General features: G+C 26.3%; 1 protein-coding gene across 1 annotated transcript; it reads left to right on the top strand.

Annotated features, from left to right (window-relative positions):
• Positions 1 to 1,914: 1,914 nt before the first annotated feature.
• On the top strand, positions 1,915 to 16,301 carry LOC103571877 (pyrokinin-1 receptor). The gene is made up of 3 exons (XM_008550200.1): positions 1,915 to 2,761; positions 14,979 to 15,202; positions 15,534 to 16,301. The coding sequence occupies exons 1-3, from the start codon at positions 1,915 to 1,917 to the stop codon at positions 16,299 to 16,301; spliced, it is 1,839 nt and encodes a 612-aa protein (XP_008548422.1).
• Positions 16,302 to 18,161: the final 1,860 nt, after the last annotated feature.

Here is an 18,161-nt window from a genome sequence, read left to right as displayed (position 1 = left end):
ATTGCCGAGTCATTAATTATCTCAGGTGCAAAAACTTGTTTCCTTCATAAGAAATATTTTTTATTAAACGATAATTTAATTATTTTACCGCTCTTATTTTTTTTTATTTATGAAAATAGAGTTACAATTATTTTTATTGGTCAGTTTTATTAATTGCCAATAAAGGTCACAATGAAGCTTAATTGAGTTATTATTTTGATGAGTGGCTTAGATAGTTCATTGGACATAAGTTTTTACGTTAAATGAAAGATTATCAGCAGGGGTCGGTTAAATTCTCGGGAAAATAATTCATACTATAGAAAAAAAAAAAACTTGCTAGTAAATACATAAATTGCATTAAAAAATAAAAAATAATTTTTTTTTCAAAAGTATATTATACAAGTATCAGATTTAATTGAAATATGATCTTACAACTTGATAGTTTATATACAAAATTTATGTAAATTTATCTGACATCAAATTAACTGGTAATGAGATAGGGTTGGAAGGGGGAGGGGGTGAGAATTTTTCTTTAAAACTTTGAAATATACAATACAAAATTTTAAAAATCTGTGGTTTAGTAAAAAATTTAATTTAATAATTTTACGAAGTGAAATTTCAAAAACTGGGACAAAATATTCATGAAAATTTACTTTCCGGTTTTTAAATAAATTTTTCTTTAAAACTTTAAAATATACAATACAAAATTTGAAAAATCTGGGGGTTTAATAAAAATTTTAATTTAATAATTTTACGAAATGAAATTTCAAAAACTGGGATAAAATTTAGTTTCCGGCTTTTAAATAAAAAAACTATTTTGAATTGCTGTTAGTAAGTACTTAGAAAAAATATAAGCATTTGAAACTTTAATAAAATTGGCGGTAAGTAATTTTTTTTTAAAAACTTGTTCATTTATTTTTCATTAGACTCAACTTGGCCGACAAACTCTACAAGGATTTCTTTTAAAGTTTCAAACTAACCGACAAAATCACACTTTTTACTTAAATAGCAGACTAATTTTCCTGGCTGCTTAATGTTTACATCAATCACTAATTTAATAATAATAAAAAAAGATCACACTACAGATCATTTTTTCTGAGTCCCCCCTCCCCCTTAAAAAATTCAAAATTACTCGACCGAACCTAAATAAATAAATTACAATAAACAAACAAAAGCAGCCTTCATCAAACCGATTATCGAGCTCTAAAAATTCAGGATCCTCAATAATTCATTTTTATCACCCGAAAATTTTTTTTCATCCCTAATTTCCATATCCGAGGCGGGTTTACAGCGAATGCCTCAGTTTCTATGGCAACCGAGTCCGAAATGCATTCAATAAATCTCAACAAAAAAAAAAAAAAAATAAAAAAATAATCAAATAACAAAATGAGTACTTGTCCAATTTACCTCAACCTCGAGTTTAAATTTTATTTTCCAAACATCTTCAACTATTTACTGATACCATTTAAACTGTTGCCTCTTCCTTCCTATTCGTTTATATACATATATAATATATATATTTGTTGATAATATTCTTCGCCGGCGCAGAATGGTATTCCCCACTATCGTTACTCAGAACCGTCGACGTCGACTGACCGTTAGTAATCATCCTCAGTCTTGGTTTGTCTTCTTTTCGCGCAGGTCTTCCTCTTTAATGACCTCAGCATCGTGATCACCCAATTAAAGTCCCCATATATTTATATTTAAATCAGTGAATTAATAAATAAAAAATTAATTTATTAAATTAAAATTTACTAACCAACCCCCAATGGATTTTAAAAAAAAATTTTAAAAAATGTTGCTATACAAAATAAATAAAAGACTCGTGTCTGAAAATTTTAATCCCTATAAATAAATATATAAATTAATTATAAATAATAATATATATATATATATATATATTTGTTTGAAAAGTGTGTTAATAATTAATTAAAAATGGAGTTATTAATGACAACGGAAATAAATAATGAGTTAAATTATAATCTGACAGATGTATCGTCAACATTCCCGTCGATTTCGAGCACTGATGCTGCGTACAGAGTCGTTGGATCACGACGCGATCCACTTTATATAGTTATTCCAATAACGATAATATATCTTATTATTTTTATCGCCGGCATCATCGGTAATGTGAGCACGTGCATAGTGATTGCTCGTATAAAGTCAATGCACACCGCGACAAATTACTATCTGTTCAGTTTGGCAGTGTCAGACTTGTTGCTCCTGATTTCCGGGCTTCCGGCGGAGGTTTATTTGGTCTGGTCAAAATACCCTTATATATTTGGAGAAGGTTTTTGTGTAGTGCGAGGACTCGCGGCTGAATGTTCGACGAACGCGAGTGTCCTGACCATCGCTGCATTTACTGTCGAGCGTTACATCGCTATTTGTCATCCATTTCTGTCACACACGATGTCTAAATTGTCACGGGTTGTCAAGTTGATTTTGGTTATTTGGCTGGTGGCGATGTCCTTCGCGATACCACAGGCGCTGCAATTTGGAGTGATTGAATACCCGAACATAAGTCCTGATGTTGTTATCTGCACCCGCAAAAGTCCATTCATAAAACACTCGTTTGAAATAGCGACTCTCCTTTTTTTTATAATTCCCATGACGCTAATTACGGTACTGTACTCAATGATTGGACTGAAGTTGAGAAAATCTAATATGATGAAGAAACGCAACATCAGAAATCAAGGAACGCGGAGCTTACAGGAGAGCAAAAAAAAAAAGTGGGACACTAGGAATACGGGTAAATCTTCACGCAGAGTTCTTAAGATGCTTGGTAAGATTTTTTTTTTTTTTTTTTTTTTTTTTAAATAAAATTTTATTTATGTTTAGTGGCATAGCTGAATAAAAATATACTTTTTATAATTTTTCAAGACATGATACTTTATAGTTGTGAATTTATTTCGGGCTTTGTATGAAAACGCGTATTATATATAAGGGTAAAACTGGACAAACTGGGGATGTTTTATTAATAATAAACGACTTTTGTGTACTTTAATACGGTGAATTTTTTACTTCACTTGTATTTAAAGGAAACAAATTTTTCATTGCTATCAAAATTTTTTTTTTTATTCCGAAATTGGGTACGCTAATAAAAAGTTTATAAATTTTTTTTTTATGTGCTTAATAAAATTATAAATTACGAGTTCATCGATAGATTTTGTGGCGGTCATTTTTTAAATAATTCAAATTCGAGGGATAGAAAAAAAAATTCGGGTTTTTATTAATCGTGATCATTAGAGTTTCTAAACTTTTGGGCAGTTAATCACTTGATTCAATTTTCCAACAAATTTTGATCCTTGTGCTCATATTAATTGCATAATATTCTGATCATATATATTTGGAAGCGGCTTTTGGTTAAATTAAAAAATTGTGTCTACTGAAAAATGAGCTTTTTTTTTACTTAAATCAAAATTTTGACTTAAAGTATTTTTAAAAAATACTGGCAATAAATATATGAAAAAGATATGTTTACAAATATTATATATTTTATGGTATTTAAATGCAAAGCTTTCAAGCTGAGGTAAACATTAGATAAAATAAAAATATACGGAGTTAGAAATGAAAACTATAAATGACGAATAGTTTCTGCTATAAAATCTTTTATTTCATCGGGTGACAGCATCACGAGACTTTAAAGTAGACGTTTTATCTCAGAACCTTAGAATGGTACTAAGCCATTGACAAATTGCTTTTATATATTATATTTTAACAGTTTTATATATATTTTTTAATAATTATATTTTTGAGTCCCATTCTATGACATCACTGGCCAGTTTTTTCTCAGACGTATTTATTTTACTTTGATTATTTTTTATCACTTTGTAGTATATAGTTATTTATTAATGTAAGACTTTGATGTCTACGTCTGCATATAGATTTTTATTTATGGCACCTCTAATTAAGATTTGGGCACTGATGATTTTATATGCCAAGTGAAAAAATATAAATAGTTTTTGAATTTAAAACGAGTTATTTAATACTCTGACGTAATAAAATTATTCTTTCATCGCATCATCACTTATCAGCTCCATAAATTTAAATTAAATATCATTTTTTTTTAAATTCAAAATTTCGCGGGAGAATTTATGGGCATTCATATAGAAAAATATAAATGTATCAATGTATACATCCATGTAAAAAATTATGGGCTAACTTATTGCCCATCAGGAGCTTGGGGCGAAATGGGTCACTGAATTTTCTAGGATTCTGTGGCAAAATGGGTCACGTTTTTTTTTTTATTAAAACAACTTTTTTTTGTCTACAAGTTTTTCATTATCGTTACTGAAAAAGTGAGGCAACCTGGACAGTGAGGCCAATTTAGAAGTTTTAATAAAAAAATTTTACCCTGAGTCAGCTTTTAAGTTCCCGATAAAAAACTTCAGAGAGCAAACAGTTAAAAAAGAACAAATTTTTTATTGACTGAAAATTTTAAACCATCGGGTGACCAACTTACCCTATTTTTTGATAAACTGTAACTAAATAATTTTAAATTAAAAAAAATTTTTTTGTCTCAAAACTAGTGTCCCATTTTGGCCTAGATAAAAAAGAAAAATATACCGGCCCATTTTACCCCTTTATTTATAGTTTTTTTTTGTTTTCATTAGCAATTTTATAAAAAATTGAATGGCGTAATTACTTTTTTTTTTTTTTTTTCAATAAATTTAAATTTAAATTATAAATTTGGCGGTAAAAAAATATAATTTAAAAAAAAATTTGATTGACAAGCAGACCAAGGTGTCGTTTTGTACTTGCGAATTTGAAATTATTTAATAAATATAACGAGATTACTTCTTTACTCGGTTACCGTTATCAATTTTATAGCAAGTTTTATCTTTAAATTATTCACTGGTTAAATTTACGTATTTCACATGTAGTATATAGGTTGTATTAAATTTACGCGCATTTACTGTACCAAATTGGAATACTACTATAGGATTACATATGATCGATAGCTGGAGAACAAAAGTATCCAAGGGTGAATGAAAAATTCTAAAATATCTGATAAATTACATTTTTTCCTATCATCTCTCTATTTACCTTATCGTAATAAATAAATTGCAAATGTAAATATCGAGTTATTTATATCATACATAAAATTGATCATTTCAATAAAAATTTTTTTAATTTAATTACTATCCAAATAAATCGTAACAATATTAATCTGAGATTTTTTTCCTCGTAAGTAAACAGATAATAATGATTTTCATTATATATATATATATATTGTTGAGTATCAACATTAAACAAATACTTGAGAAAATATATGAGAATTTTTTTTCCTGCTAATTTTCTTTTTACTCATTGTCAGGCTGTCACTCTCATACTCGTGTGTGATTGACATATTATCCAAAAAATAACTTATTTACTCGCGTATCAAGTGATTTTTATTTTTCATATATTTTTGATAGAACAACTTTTTTATTTATTTTATATATTTATTAATATATTTTATATTAAAATCATCAAAATAAATTTTTTAAAAAAAGCGCGGTAAAATTAGATCACTTTTAACCAAAAAAAAAAAGGTTTTTTTTTAATTTTTGACTTCAGACTCAAAAAAATTATGGGGTAAGTTGGTCACCCTAAATACTACTACGAAATTTTCACCAAAAAATTTTTTATTGGGCTTATTTATCTAAATATTTATATAAAAAAAACGGCAAAAACCTAACGGAGGGTAAAATGGACAGAAAAAAAATTATTTCGTCAAAATTACGAAATATTTGTACTCGGGGTGACCAATTTACCCCATGCTTTTATTAGTGACTAAAAAAAAATTCCAAAATTTTTTCAAAAAATCGTGTCTCATTTTGCCCCACTCTTCCCATTAATTAATGAAGTCATTTTTTTTTGTCACGGCTAAAATTACAAAAAAATATTTATTATTTAAATAAATGACCGGGTTTATATTTTTTTTAAATTTCTGCTGAATAGGTCACTCAAGTTTAATAAAAAAAAAAAAAAAAAAAAAAAAAAATAATAATAATAACAATATTCAAAAACAATGATACCAAAAATGATATATTTAAATAAATTATAATTGTAAAATAAAAAAAAAAAAAATCATCGTACAAAGATAAATATTTCATTATTTCCATGGTATAAAAAGTATGAGATACAAATCATTATCACTCCAATAAATTGATAAAAACACTTACAAATATTAAATCATGATTTATTGTATTAAAAATCATACCGTACTAAATTTATTGGTAATCGATCTATTGGTACTCGAAAAAAACATGCCATTGATAAATTAGTTACTTGACTGCAGTGTCCATTCAGCAATTGTACATGCATTTATATATAAATATATACTCATGTTTTTTGTACATAAATTTTTGCATCGTTTTTTTCCTTTTCGACGGCTGAATTTATTCATTTATTTTTCGACTTCTTAATTTAATTTCGGCATAAAAAAAAATCCAAGGTCGATAAGTAAATAAATTAATGGTAAAGAAATATCAAAATAAAATTTTTCTGTATAAAAAAAAAAAAAAATAAAATTTTAAAATGTAACTTTGGTGGGGAAAAATTTTTACAATAAAATTCAAATGTTTATGGCAAGTGACAATAAATTATCTTGGAAGTAAAAAAAAAGCATGAGTAAAATAAAATAGAGTTTAGAATAAATAATATACACTGGCTGCAAACATTAACATCTCAATTATTAATTACGCTAATAACATGTGACATTATGACCATGTGCTCATTATTAATGTAAATCATTAACGTTCTGCACTTAATATCAAAGTTTTACGATCTCTGAGTCCACTAGGACAGTGACAATAAAAAAATATTAAGTATAAAAATATTTACTGAAAAAAACTTGTAAATTTTTTTCGTAAAACTAAAAATAATTATTACAAGATCGGTAAAATAAATAAATGCGTTGAAAGATAATTAAACTGATTCACTAGCTTCCGGTTGTTAATAAAATAAACATAAGTATTTTATTTATCGGACAGAAAAATCATAACAAAGAGAATTGTCGACATTTATGCAAAATTTGTTTCCGATTTTGTACTCCTTGGAATTTTTCGGCCACTCGGGTCAGAAAAATTAACACTCGATCCACACATGTGTATTGTAAATAAACGATCATGATAAATTGATCATGCGTTGCATAACGAAAAATTGTTTATTTTATTTTTTTACTCGCTGGCATGATCACATTATAATTTTTATCAATTTTTTTTTTAAATTTGGTGTAATTTTTACACCATTTATACTACACCAGGTCCAAAAAATTTTTTACAGTATATATATATATATATATATATATATATGACACTATACTCAAATGTATGACTAATTTATGATAAAATTTATAAAACTAGTATCATGATTATTAAAGTTATGCAAGTATTCAATATAGGGTAGACCGGGGCAAGACGGCCCACCTAAGCCGATTATTATTCTTTGTGGCTTTTAACCATCAAGTCAATTTACTCTCGTTCAACTTTAATTCAATTCACCAAAAATTTGGTGAAGCTCTTGAAAAAAATTATTTTTTTGGGGCAAGACGGCCCCCTCCGAAAAAAAATGAAAAGAAATTTTTTTTTTTTAAGTGTAAAAAAAATTTCCCGCGTTATAAATGTTTATATTTTTCTCTTTAACACCTGTATTTACTTTTATATTACTCGAAATAACCTTTTTTGATATAATACGAGTAATTTGTTCACTTCTGTAGAAAAAAATTGAGTGTTGGTATTTTTAACTTTCAAATACTCTATTTTACTCCAAATCTATAAAATTAACCAAAAAATTATATTTCTATTAGATTAATCATTACTAGGTTATAATAATATGTCATACATTTTTTTTTAGAATTCTTGAGTGGTTCATTTTGCCCCTAGTTTGACGTATAGGGCTAAAAAATGAGTAAATAATCTGAATTTGTGATAATCAAAAGAAAACAAGAAAAAAAAAATTTTAAGTTAATTTTTAAGGTGGGCCTTCTTGCCCGAGGGAGGGCCGTATTGCCCCGGTCTCCCCTAAGCATTAAATAAATCAATAAATCGGTTTACTAGTTTAGTCATTTTAAATAATAAACTATAATTAATAACTTCAAATTCAAATCAGCAATCAAATATAATTATGGAAAATATTTTTAATTTTAATTAAAAGATTAATTTATAACTCGAATTAATATGAAAACTCTGAGTATACTAATTTATGCATACACCCAATGATCAATATGAGTCATTAATTTCATTTATATATATATATATATATATATACCTTTGATCCTGTCTTTCTCTCATCTGATTATCAGAATTTTCTAACGGCAACATTCAATTATTTTTTCAAACCCTTGCTTGCTTGTAAATTTTAAACGAATAAAATAATTTAAAAGGCTACGTTTTAGCGATTGAATTCATGAATTTATTTTCCTCTTGTTAATAATATACGCGCAATGTTCCATTATTTCTTACACTGTTGCCGTACTTATATAATATCTTTTCAACAAAGTAAAAACTAAACGACCAATTTTCTGTTCCAATAAAATTCTGGTCTATTTGGTCCCTCATATCGCATTGCCGAATCTATTTTTGGCATATCCTTAAATGAATAACGAGTAAACGTTGGTTTAATGAATAGTCTAATGTTATTTTTATTATTTTTATTTCGTTATTGTCATTATTGTAACTGTTATCATTATGAGTTCCATAAAGGGGTCGTAATAAATTTATGACTCGTTTCGTGTGCTCGCAATAAAAAAAAATACTCACGATTGTATATTAATTTGAAAATTATAAAATGTAGTTTAAATGACATTATTCATTTTGTAACTTCAATGTTGGTCTAATTAATTAATTAAGTTAATAAATTTCTACAATTGTCATTGTTTTGTTGTATTAATTGGATTCTTCAGTTCTTTCAGGCGAGAACTGACCAAAGTACCCCGGAAAAAATAATTTAAATTTTTAAAAATTGGGTTAGATCTTATTTTTGAGATCTACAGTTATGTCACTAGATTTAAATTTATTTACAAGATTTACTCAGTCTTGTCAGATCTGAAAAAAATTCAAATTTTTTCTCCAAGATCGCGACATATTTTTTTATTTAAAATTTTGAATTTTTTTTTAAATTTTTTAAATCAAGATCTAATTATGCTATGAAAGATCTAGAATTTTTGACATTTAAGATCTACATCGTGTCATTAAATTTATTAAAATTTTTCCAAATCTCAGATTGTAAATTTTTATTTTAATAAAAATTTCAAAATTTTCCAGTAGAAAAAAATTAAAGATCTAGAAAATTCTGATAAAACTATTGTAGATCTAATATTTTTTAAAATTCAAAATCTAGATCGATGTAAATCTTAGACTTGAAAAATTTTCCTTTTTTTTTATAAGGCCTCGAAATTTTGACATTCACTAATTTGTCTTAATTTTCGATTTGGTCTCGAAAGACCCCAGATCTATAGATCTCAATTTTCCGAGTATTAACAATAAGATCCCCACAATTGTCATCTAATTGCAAATAGTGTTCAACTATAATATCCCCGGTATAAAAATCACCGTCTTTTGTATTACAATTCACCTTAACGACTTCCGGTATGTCTAAATCGTACTTTTTATTATTATTTTTATTATTTCATGTCTGGTCTACTAAAAAATAAAAAAATCCCAAGAGTCAAATATTACATCACGACGTCTGCCATTTCGTTTTATCTAATTCTGTTTACGATTCAGTAGCCTATAAATTACAATTTATATAAATATTTTAACTCACACTAATACAAAGAACAAAAATAAAAAAAAAACATATATCAATAATTTGATATATATTATACCTATAATTAAACTTTCATTATAATTTTAAAAATTCAAACTTTGAAAAATTATTTCCGTCATTATTTGCGTCAAGTCAAATATTTACCATGCGAAACATATGTTCGTTATATTTATCACAAATGTATCAAGACAGTCAATTAATTTATGATATTAAAGTCATATTATTGTCAAACCAATATTCATATTTATTTTTTAAATTAAAAATATAACTGCCGAAATATTTATGTATTTTTGGAAATAAATTCAGGATGCAACGAGCGATGACTCAAATAGTTTCCCTATAAAACCTGTTTTGCTGGATATTATAAAGATTTGGTATTTCTCTGAACCACGTATTTATTAAAGTATGTATGACAGTATATTATTAAAACGCGGTAACCAGTTCAGCGAGTTAAAAAGACCTTTTGCAGACGAATCGATGACTAAAATTTTATCTCAATTTTAAAAAGTCATTTTGCTGAAAAATTTTTTGGTATTTTATTTATTTCATAGGTACGCGATAAATTTACACTAATTTAATTAATATTATATATTATAATATATTGTAACCGACCGTGACCTCATGCGTGATTGATGTAATCACGATTTTTATTTTAATTTAATTTAATTTGTGACATGCCGACGTACAAACGCAATTTTCATTGTGCGGTTGTTTAATTTTAACAAAATTATGTTTAATTAAATTAAAAAAAAAAAATTAGGACCTTTTTTTATACTTGTAGAAAGTGGGCAAAATGGGCCTTTTTTTTTTAGTCAAATTATTTTCTAGTTTTCAAATTATTAGCAAATTTGAGAATTAATCGAAAAATGTGAATTTTACTAAAATCAAAATTATTTAATATATATATGTAAATATATATTGTAGATATATATGTATATATTTTTAAAAAACATAATTTTATAAAATTTAAAATTTGTTTTTAATAAAAAAAATAAATGCAAATATTTACATTAAAAAAAAAAAATGTTATATATATATATATATATTTCATATTCTTTATTCGATACTAAAGATCATGAATATTATTTAGACACATCAATTTTAATGATTTGTAAGCCATTTAAAAAATATATCAGCACGTTCTAAATAAAAATAATTCAAAATATAAAAAAACCACAAATTTATAAACCAAATCATTTTTTTTTTTTTTTTTTTTTTTTTTTTATAAAAGTTCTCAATTTATTACCTAATACCCGAGTGAAATATCTTCTGGTAAGCAGTTTTTTTCCTTAAAACAATGAATGCATAATTTACCTCTTTTATTTATTCATATAAAATAGAATTATGAGTGAGATATATTTCTTAGGTTTTTTATATCAAATTGCAATGGTGTGAACAATAATTTTATTTTTTTGCGGTACTATGTCATTAATTGAAATTTCAAATGATCAGCTTGATTACTTGAATAATTATTTTTAATGGCAATTACTGCTCGAGATTTAAATATTTATGTGAATATCAATATGATAATTAAATATTAAAAACGAATATTTTCAAAGTGTTATTTAATATTAAACGGTATGATGATTAATATATCAAACATTCATTTAAAGAGCAGTAAATCAAAGCTTTATAAACTTATATGACTTTTGATTACATAACTCAGTAGTCTATTATATTAATTTAAATTTATTGAAGACACAATTCCAAACAGTACATATATATATATATATATATTGTCAACTTCCATTTCAAGTTTTCGAAAAATCCAAACTTGGGGGGGGGGCCAAAAATTCCTATTAAAATTTCAACCCTTGTTTTTTCAAATTTCGCGCGCCAAATTTTTTTTAACTCCACGGGATTTTATTTTTTATGACGATAAAAATAATTTTTTTGTCAACTGATGAAACTCAAAAAAAAATTTTGGTGGTTATTTTCAGTGCAGTGACCAAAAAATAACATAAATAAAATATCCAAGTATATAAGTGAATACTAAGTTAAACTTTAAAGTCTTGAGTAACATCCTTGATATATTTTCCGATACGGAATAAAAGTTAGCTCGGGTACTAAAGTTGACTGGCAACCCACGGAAGTCTTGGACCAACGCGAGTCTTGAATTCGTTATTTTTCAAGCCTACATAATAAGAGACAGAAGCAATTTCTACACTCGTTTTTGCCATTAGATGGATCTCATATTTATTTTAAACTTCCACATATATAATGTCATGTCAAAACAAATTTTTTAAAAATATCAACATAAGGAAATTTATTATCTTTTTTTTGTTCAATTAAATTTGTTTACTACTGAGTATTATGCACATATACTATGGGATAAATAAAAGCCTAGTGAATCATTTTGATTTAAATAACTTATTAAAAGAGCTACAAGGCCGTACATGTGATACACAACTGTATAAACACTTTCATTTGATACTCATTTGAATAAATTAATGACCGGTGTTTGAACACATTACGTTAATCCAATTGTATACTTTAAGTTTTTTTTTTTTATCTACGTTATGTATTATTGTGTGGTAATATGTTAGCAGTCTGTATAATACTGATGTTACTGATGTACACTGGTTACTATTTACTGCTTTTGGTCACGCAATTTAACTAGTAAATAACAAATTGACATCAATCATTCTGGCGCCATTTATTTATAACATTTTTCATTTTTTTTAAATTATTTTTAAATCTTTGACTGACCTTGGAGTTGTAGAAAATTTTTTTTGTCACTCATAATGATACGAATATTCTTAATTACAATTAATTTTTTTTTTTTTTTTTTTTTTTTTTTTTTTTTTTTTTTTTATTAAATATTTATGATTGGAGTAAAATTAGACGTCCAATTTTTTTTTAATTTTCAGTTACGGTTTGAAAAAAATGTTGGGGTAATTTGGCCAGTCTGGATTGTGCAGCCAATTTTTTTTTTTTTTAAACTAAAATTGAGGTAAAATGAGCCGCAGTCTAAAAAGAAAAATTTTTTTCTGAAAATTTTAAATTGCCCGCATTTTCTGGTATGACCAACTTACCCCAATCTATTCTACAAATTGTAACTAAGGTTTTATTGATAAAAAATATATATTTTTGTCAAAAAAATTCCGAAGATCGCTAGAAATTTTTATAATTTTCAAAAATCGAATTTTCATTTTTTTAAATTCAGTTCTTTCCGAAAAATTTCACTATACAGAAATTAATTATTCAAAAAATTCAATAATTAAAATATTTAAATTTCCATATCATCTATGCTGACTAATTTTTAAAGTCCGTATCAACTTTTTTATCTAAGATAATTAAAATAATTTATTTTATTTAAATTTATTATTCAAAGATAAAAAATGTGATTAGTAATCGATTATGATGAAGAATGATTGGTTCAATTTTTATAATATATTCATATTCTAACGAGTTATTATGAATTACTATATTCAAGCTGATAAAAAATAAAACTACACACCATGATATCTAACTTGTAAATAAATTTTTTATTCCAATAATTTTTTTTTTTTTTACTAAATTAATAAAAATTTATTATTGCAATTATTGTTATCATGATGATAAATAAAAAAAAAGACAGTCATGTGAGAAAAAGCAATTGCATTGTACTAATAATCCTATATCAAGGTAAACGCAAGTGCAATAATTCTCCAACGATGGCTATCCTAAACAAATATCATCATTACGTCAACTTGCTCGTAATAAATGAGTATCTGGACTCGTATGTCATGGCCAGGTAAGTTGTCAAGCCGACCGACATATTCGCAGGAAAGATATAAAAAAAAAAAAAATATCTATCAATAACTTCTTTTCTGTTGGTTTTTTTTCTATTAGCTGATATTCAACTACACATAAATATGTTTTGTTATTTTAAATGCCGTTGCAAACATGCATCAATAATTCACTGGCTTTATTTTATTATTCCAACCGGAATCCCGAAAGTCTTCAATCAACGTCGGCTAAAAATTTTAAATCATACATTGGTATTTTATGTTTCATTGTTCGTAAAGCTGGTAATTATTTTTTTTATCATTAATCTCGTTATCAAACGACAGTGGACGAACTCAAAACTACATCTGATGAGACAAAAAAAATTATGGGCCAGTTGGTCGGTCCAATTTACAAATTTTTTGTAAAAAATCATAATTTACAATTGTAAAGAGCTGTGAGGTAAAATGGGCCACAGTTTTTTTTACTAAAAATTTTTAATTTTCCACCGTGACCAATTTACCCCATACTTTTATATAAATCGCGACTAAGGATGTAAAAATAAAATTTTTTTATCTAAAAATGGGGTTCCATTTTACCCCAAATTTCTCTGATTAAAAAAAAAATACTAGGATACCTAAAGTCCAAGGATTATATTTTTTTAACAATATTCTGATCCTTAAATTTCAAATTTTTCACTTGGGGGATAATCAAAATTTTTATCTATTTTTGTACCCAATAAAATTGTAACCCTCCCTAAATTATTTCAGAATCACTACTGTTTTTTTGTCTTAAATATTTGAAATCAAATTTTTTTTTCAGTAGCCATAAAATTTTCTTAATCTTAAAAAATAATCGAAAAGCAAATGATCCAGTATATTAAAGTTCAAAAGCGTGTTTTATTTCCCTAGCGTCCTGATTTTTTTCAATCTTACCCTTAATAGTAAAAAAAAAAAAAAACAATATTGTATCATTTCACACTCGACTTTTGGACTTTAAAAAGTTCAGTTTTTGAAAATAAATGAAATTCCATACTCGAGTGAGGTAACATCAAGAAAAAAAAAATTCGCGTGTCAGTGATATTTTTATTGTAAATTTAATTGAATTTAAGTATTTTTAAATTTCGTGTCATTGTAAGGGTCGCCTTGAATTTGTTTCTCTTTATATACTTTCAGCTGTTTTTTAACGACTGGTAATCGAGGAATTCAATTTACTTAACGTTCAACATAAATTAGAATTGTGTGACGTTAGTACAAATTGGCTAGCTTCGTTTTTTTATTTCTCTTTATTTATAATGTATTCTAACATCCGTTAATTCATTGCGAAACTGTCTATTTTTTTTTTTTAATTTATTTGTAATTCAAAATTTTGACAAAAAAAATAATTTAATTTTTAAATAGACGATAAGTAAATTGAACGAATGATTTAAAAATAATTTAATCAGTTTAATAGATAAGGGTAGTAGGGCGGTCACGTAGTGACTGCAGGCTGTTAATAATAAATGTATGACTATTTACATAAATATATAATTGTTACAGTTGCTGTCGTCGTTGCATTTTTTATATGCTGGGCACCTTTCCACGTCCAGCGTTTGATTGCGATCTACGGAACAGACACTGATCAAGTGACATCAAAAAACAAATGGATGACATTTCTCTACAATGTATTCACATATCTTTCTGGTGTCTTGTACTACGTCTCCACTACCATTAATCCAATTTTATACAATATTATGTCCAATAAATTTCGCGAAGCTTTCAAGGTACAAAATATATATATTTACATATATTTCATGTTATCAATCATAACAATAACAGATTTTAAAAATTGATGACAATTTCAGTCAGAAAAATTTTAATTTTATTCAGTACAATTAATTTTGAGGTAAAATGGGCTATGATCATAAAAAAATATTTTTTTTTACTGAAAATTAAAAATTTCTGTCTGATATGTCCAACTTGCCCCATTCTTATCTCAAAATTATCACTAAAATTTTTGAGCCAAAAAAATAGTAGGCCATTTTGTTCTGATATTTAAATAAATTTATTATTAAAATAATTATGAAAATAATAATAATAATGATGATGATGCAGGAAACATTAGCCAAAAGTTGCGGTGGTTCAAGATCATCGAGTAACTTGGAGCAAAGATCATATTCAAGTCTATCACGTTCGCAACAAAGAACTTTAGGCGGTGGAAATTTTGGTTCACGTACAACTGCCGGTACAGGAATAGGTACTGGAGTTGGTCAAGATAGCTCCGAGGGTTCTGGTAATTCTATACGTGATGAGAATAATCTGCGGCATCAAACAGTCTCACCGGTAGACAGTAAACACAGTGATATAATCCGAGTTAACTCATCATCATCTCAGCGTAAGATTGATAATCCCAATAATGATAATTATTTAAATAAAAAAAATAGCAAAAAATACTGTGACCAGTTGGAGACTGGTAATGCCGAGTCGACCTTAATTATTGACAGCGATTGTCCAAGACAAGGTAATATTAATATTAATAATGGAACCAATGAGATTAACAAAAAAAATTCTGACAGAAATAGTAACACTCGATTAATTAACGGCGATGTCTGTCATCAACAAAGACTTGCTGATGCTAATGATGATTATTTAATTGGTAAGAGACAGGAGCTGGATAATAATAAATCAAAGTACTTTGGACTTAAGGCCAGCAATGATAAAAAATTGTGGAGGTTTTTAAAGTGGCTACCAACTGGTGGTGTTTTTAAATTCGCAAAGAGCTCGACCCGAAATTGCGAGTCGGTTGTCAGTGACATTGAGAGTAATCGCGAAGAGTACTCGATGACTACTTGTTATGTCGCTGGCGAGCACAGACTCGTGTAGGATTTTTTTAAATTTCCAAGCGAAAAAAAAAAATCGCAAACATGTTTTTTTAATACTGCAGTAAAAAATTTTTTTTGATTAATTAATAGTCAGGCAGGATGACAGAAATTTTACTGTTCTGACATTATTTTTTTTTAAAGTGGTTTGAAAGTTGTCATGTAGGAGAACTGGGCGAAATGGACATGTGGAAAAAATTCAATTTTTTTTTTTTTGACATTTTGCGTTTATTTTGAGGAAATAAAAGTAATTTTTATTGGCCGAAGGAGGCAACAGAAAAATAATTAAAGTTTTTTTTTTTAATGACTTTTAAAATGGAGTTTTTTAATTACAAATACAAAAAATTTTACTATGGACTTATACTAAAATTTAATAAATTTTTTTTTTTTTTAAATAATAGAATCGCAAAAATATGATAGACTCCAAAGTTCAAGGACTACAAGAGATTTATATCAAATATATATTTTGTTATACTTTGCCCTGATTTTTTAAGGTTTATATACAAAATATAAATTTTTGAATACTGGTCATGTCAAAAAAAAAAAAATTATATTACATAAAAAATTTCCCGCCATAATTTTTCAAAATAAAGTTTCAGAAGTTTTTCCTCAATTTCTCTGACATGAAAATTTTTTTGGAATTTTTCTCGCTGCCGACTCATAATTTTTTTTTAAAATTTAATTTGTAATAATTTTTTTTTAATAAAAATAAAGTGCCAAATTTCGAATACTACAATTATTAAACTTATGGCAGTATGTAATTAAAAGTGTGTGTTGACTAATAAAAATTTAATCAAATATTGATCATTAACACGCGTATTAGTTTACATAAACGTTATTTCGATATTGTAATGATAATAATAATAGTAATAAGTATGGTAATTACGAGATTAAATTACCCGGTAATTATCAAACAGAAAAAAAAATTTTTATTACCTCAGCAACTGAAATAATAATCAGTACATGTTAAATATTATTGTTTGTTAATAAGTTATGTCTATAGATAATTAATCAATACTTCGGTAATTAATAGTTAAATATTTAAATAGCCATCTGTGAGTAATTATTTGCTGTCTTTGTTGAATTTAAACAAAAATTTGCATTTAGATAAACATTGGATTTTTTTTATAATGAAAAAAAAAAAGTGATTGACAATTTTTGATAAATAACAAGATTCGTAATCTCTGATTGATATCACGATCATATTTTTAAAAATATATAGTATAAAATATTAAAATCCTGAGTGTCAGAATTTCAGGTCCTGAGTAAAAAAAAAATGTGGGGTTTGAAAAAAAATTTAAATGTTAGTGGACATGAAGATGAAAATTTGAAAATTTTGAGAAAAATATGGGTTAAAAAAAAATTTTTTTTCGACTAGAGATTCATTAGCTGATTTCCTCTTTTTAATTTAACTTATGAATAAATTAATTATGGTAATAAGCCAATGACTAAACTATTTGAATACTAATACTAGTATAGCAGACAACGGATTTATAAACGTGATATATTTGAAAAATACGTAAACGTTAAAAGATGGATAAATCTATCAAATACACATGTTATTCAAGTGGGGAAACAGCAAAGCTCGTAGACACGTACTGCTATTAATATTAAGGGGAATCCTTTAGCAGAGATTTTCTTTTATTTATTTGAAATTTTTATCAAGGACGCACGTTGTTTAATTTTAAAAAACCCAAGTATTGGAAACTCCGTTTAAATGGAACACCATTTGGAAGATAATTTTTTTTTTTTTATTTATGGTGTTTAAGAAAATCGGGTAAGTCGCTTACCGTAGAATTTTTTTTACCTGCAAAAGAGAAGTAAAAAATAAAAAAAATTTTTTTAATGTCAATAAAAATTTGAA

Source organism: Microplitis demolitor, chromosome 10 (genome assembly GCF_026212275.2).
Source record: "Microplitis demolitor isolate Queensland-Clemson2020A chromosome 10, iyMicDemo2.1a, whole genome shotgun sequence".
Taxonomy (NCBI): Eukaryota; Metazoa; Arthropoda; class Insecta; order Hymenoptera; family Braconidae; genus Microplitis; species Microplitis demolitor.
This window is presented reverse-complemented; position numbering and strand designations above follow the sequence as displayed.

Bases quoted from the DNA above. Each gene is read 5' to 3' on its own strand.
- LOC103571877 (XM_008550200.1), top strand. From the start codon at position 1,915: ATGGAGTTATTAATGACAACGGAAATAAATAATGAGTTAAATTATAAT. The intron at 2,762-14,978 runs GTAAGATTTTTT...TAATTGTTACAG, and splicing joins CAGAGTTCTTAAGATGCTTG to TTGCTGTCGTCGTTGCATTT. The intron at 15,203-15,533 runs GTACAAAATATA...ATGATGATGCAG, and splicing joins AATTTCGCGAAGCTTTCAAG to GAAACATTAGCCAAAAGTTG.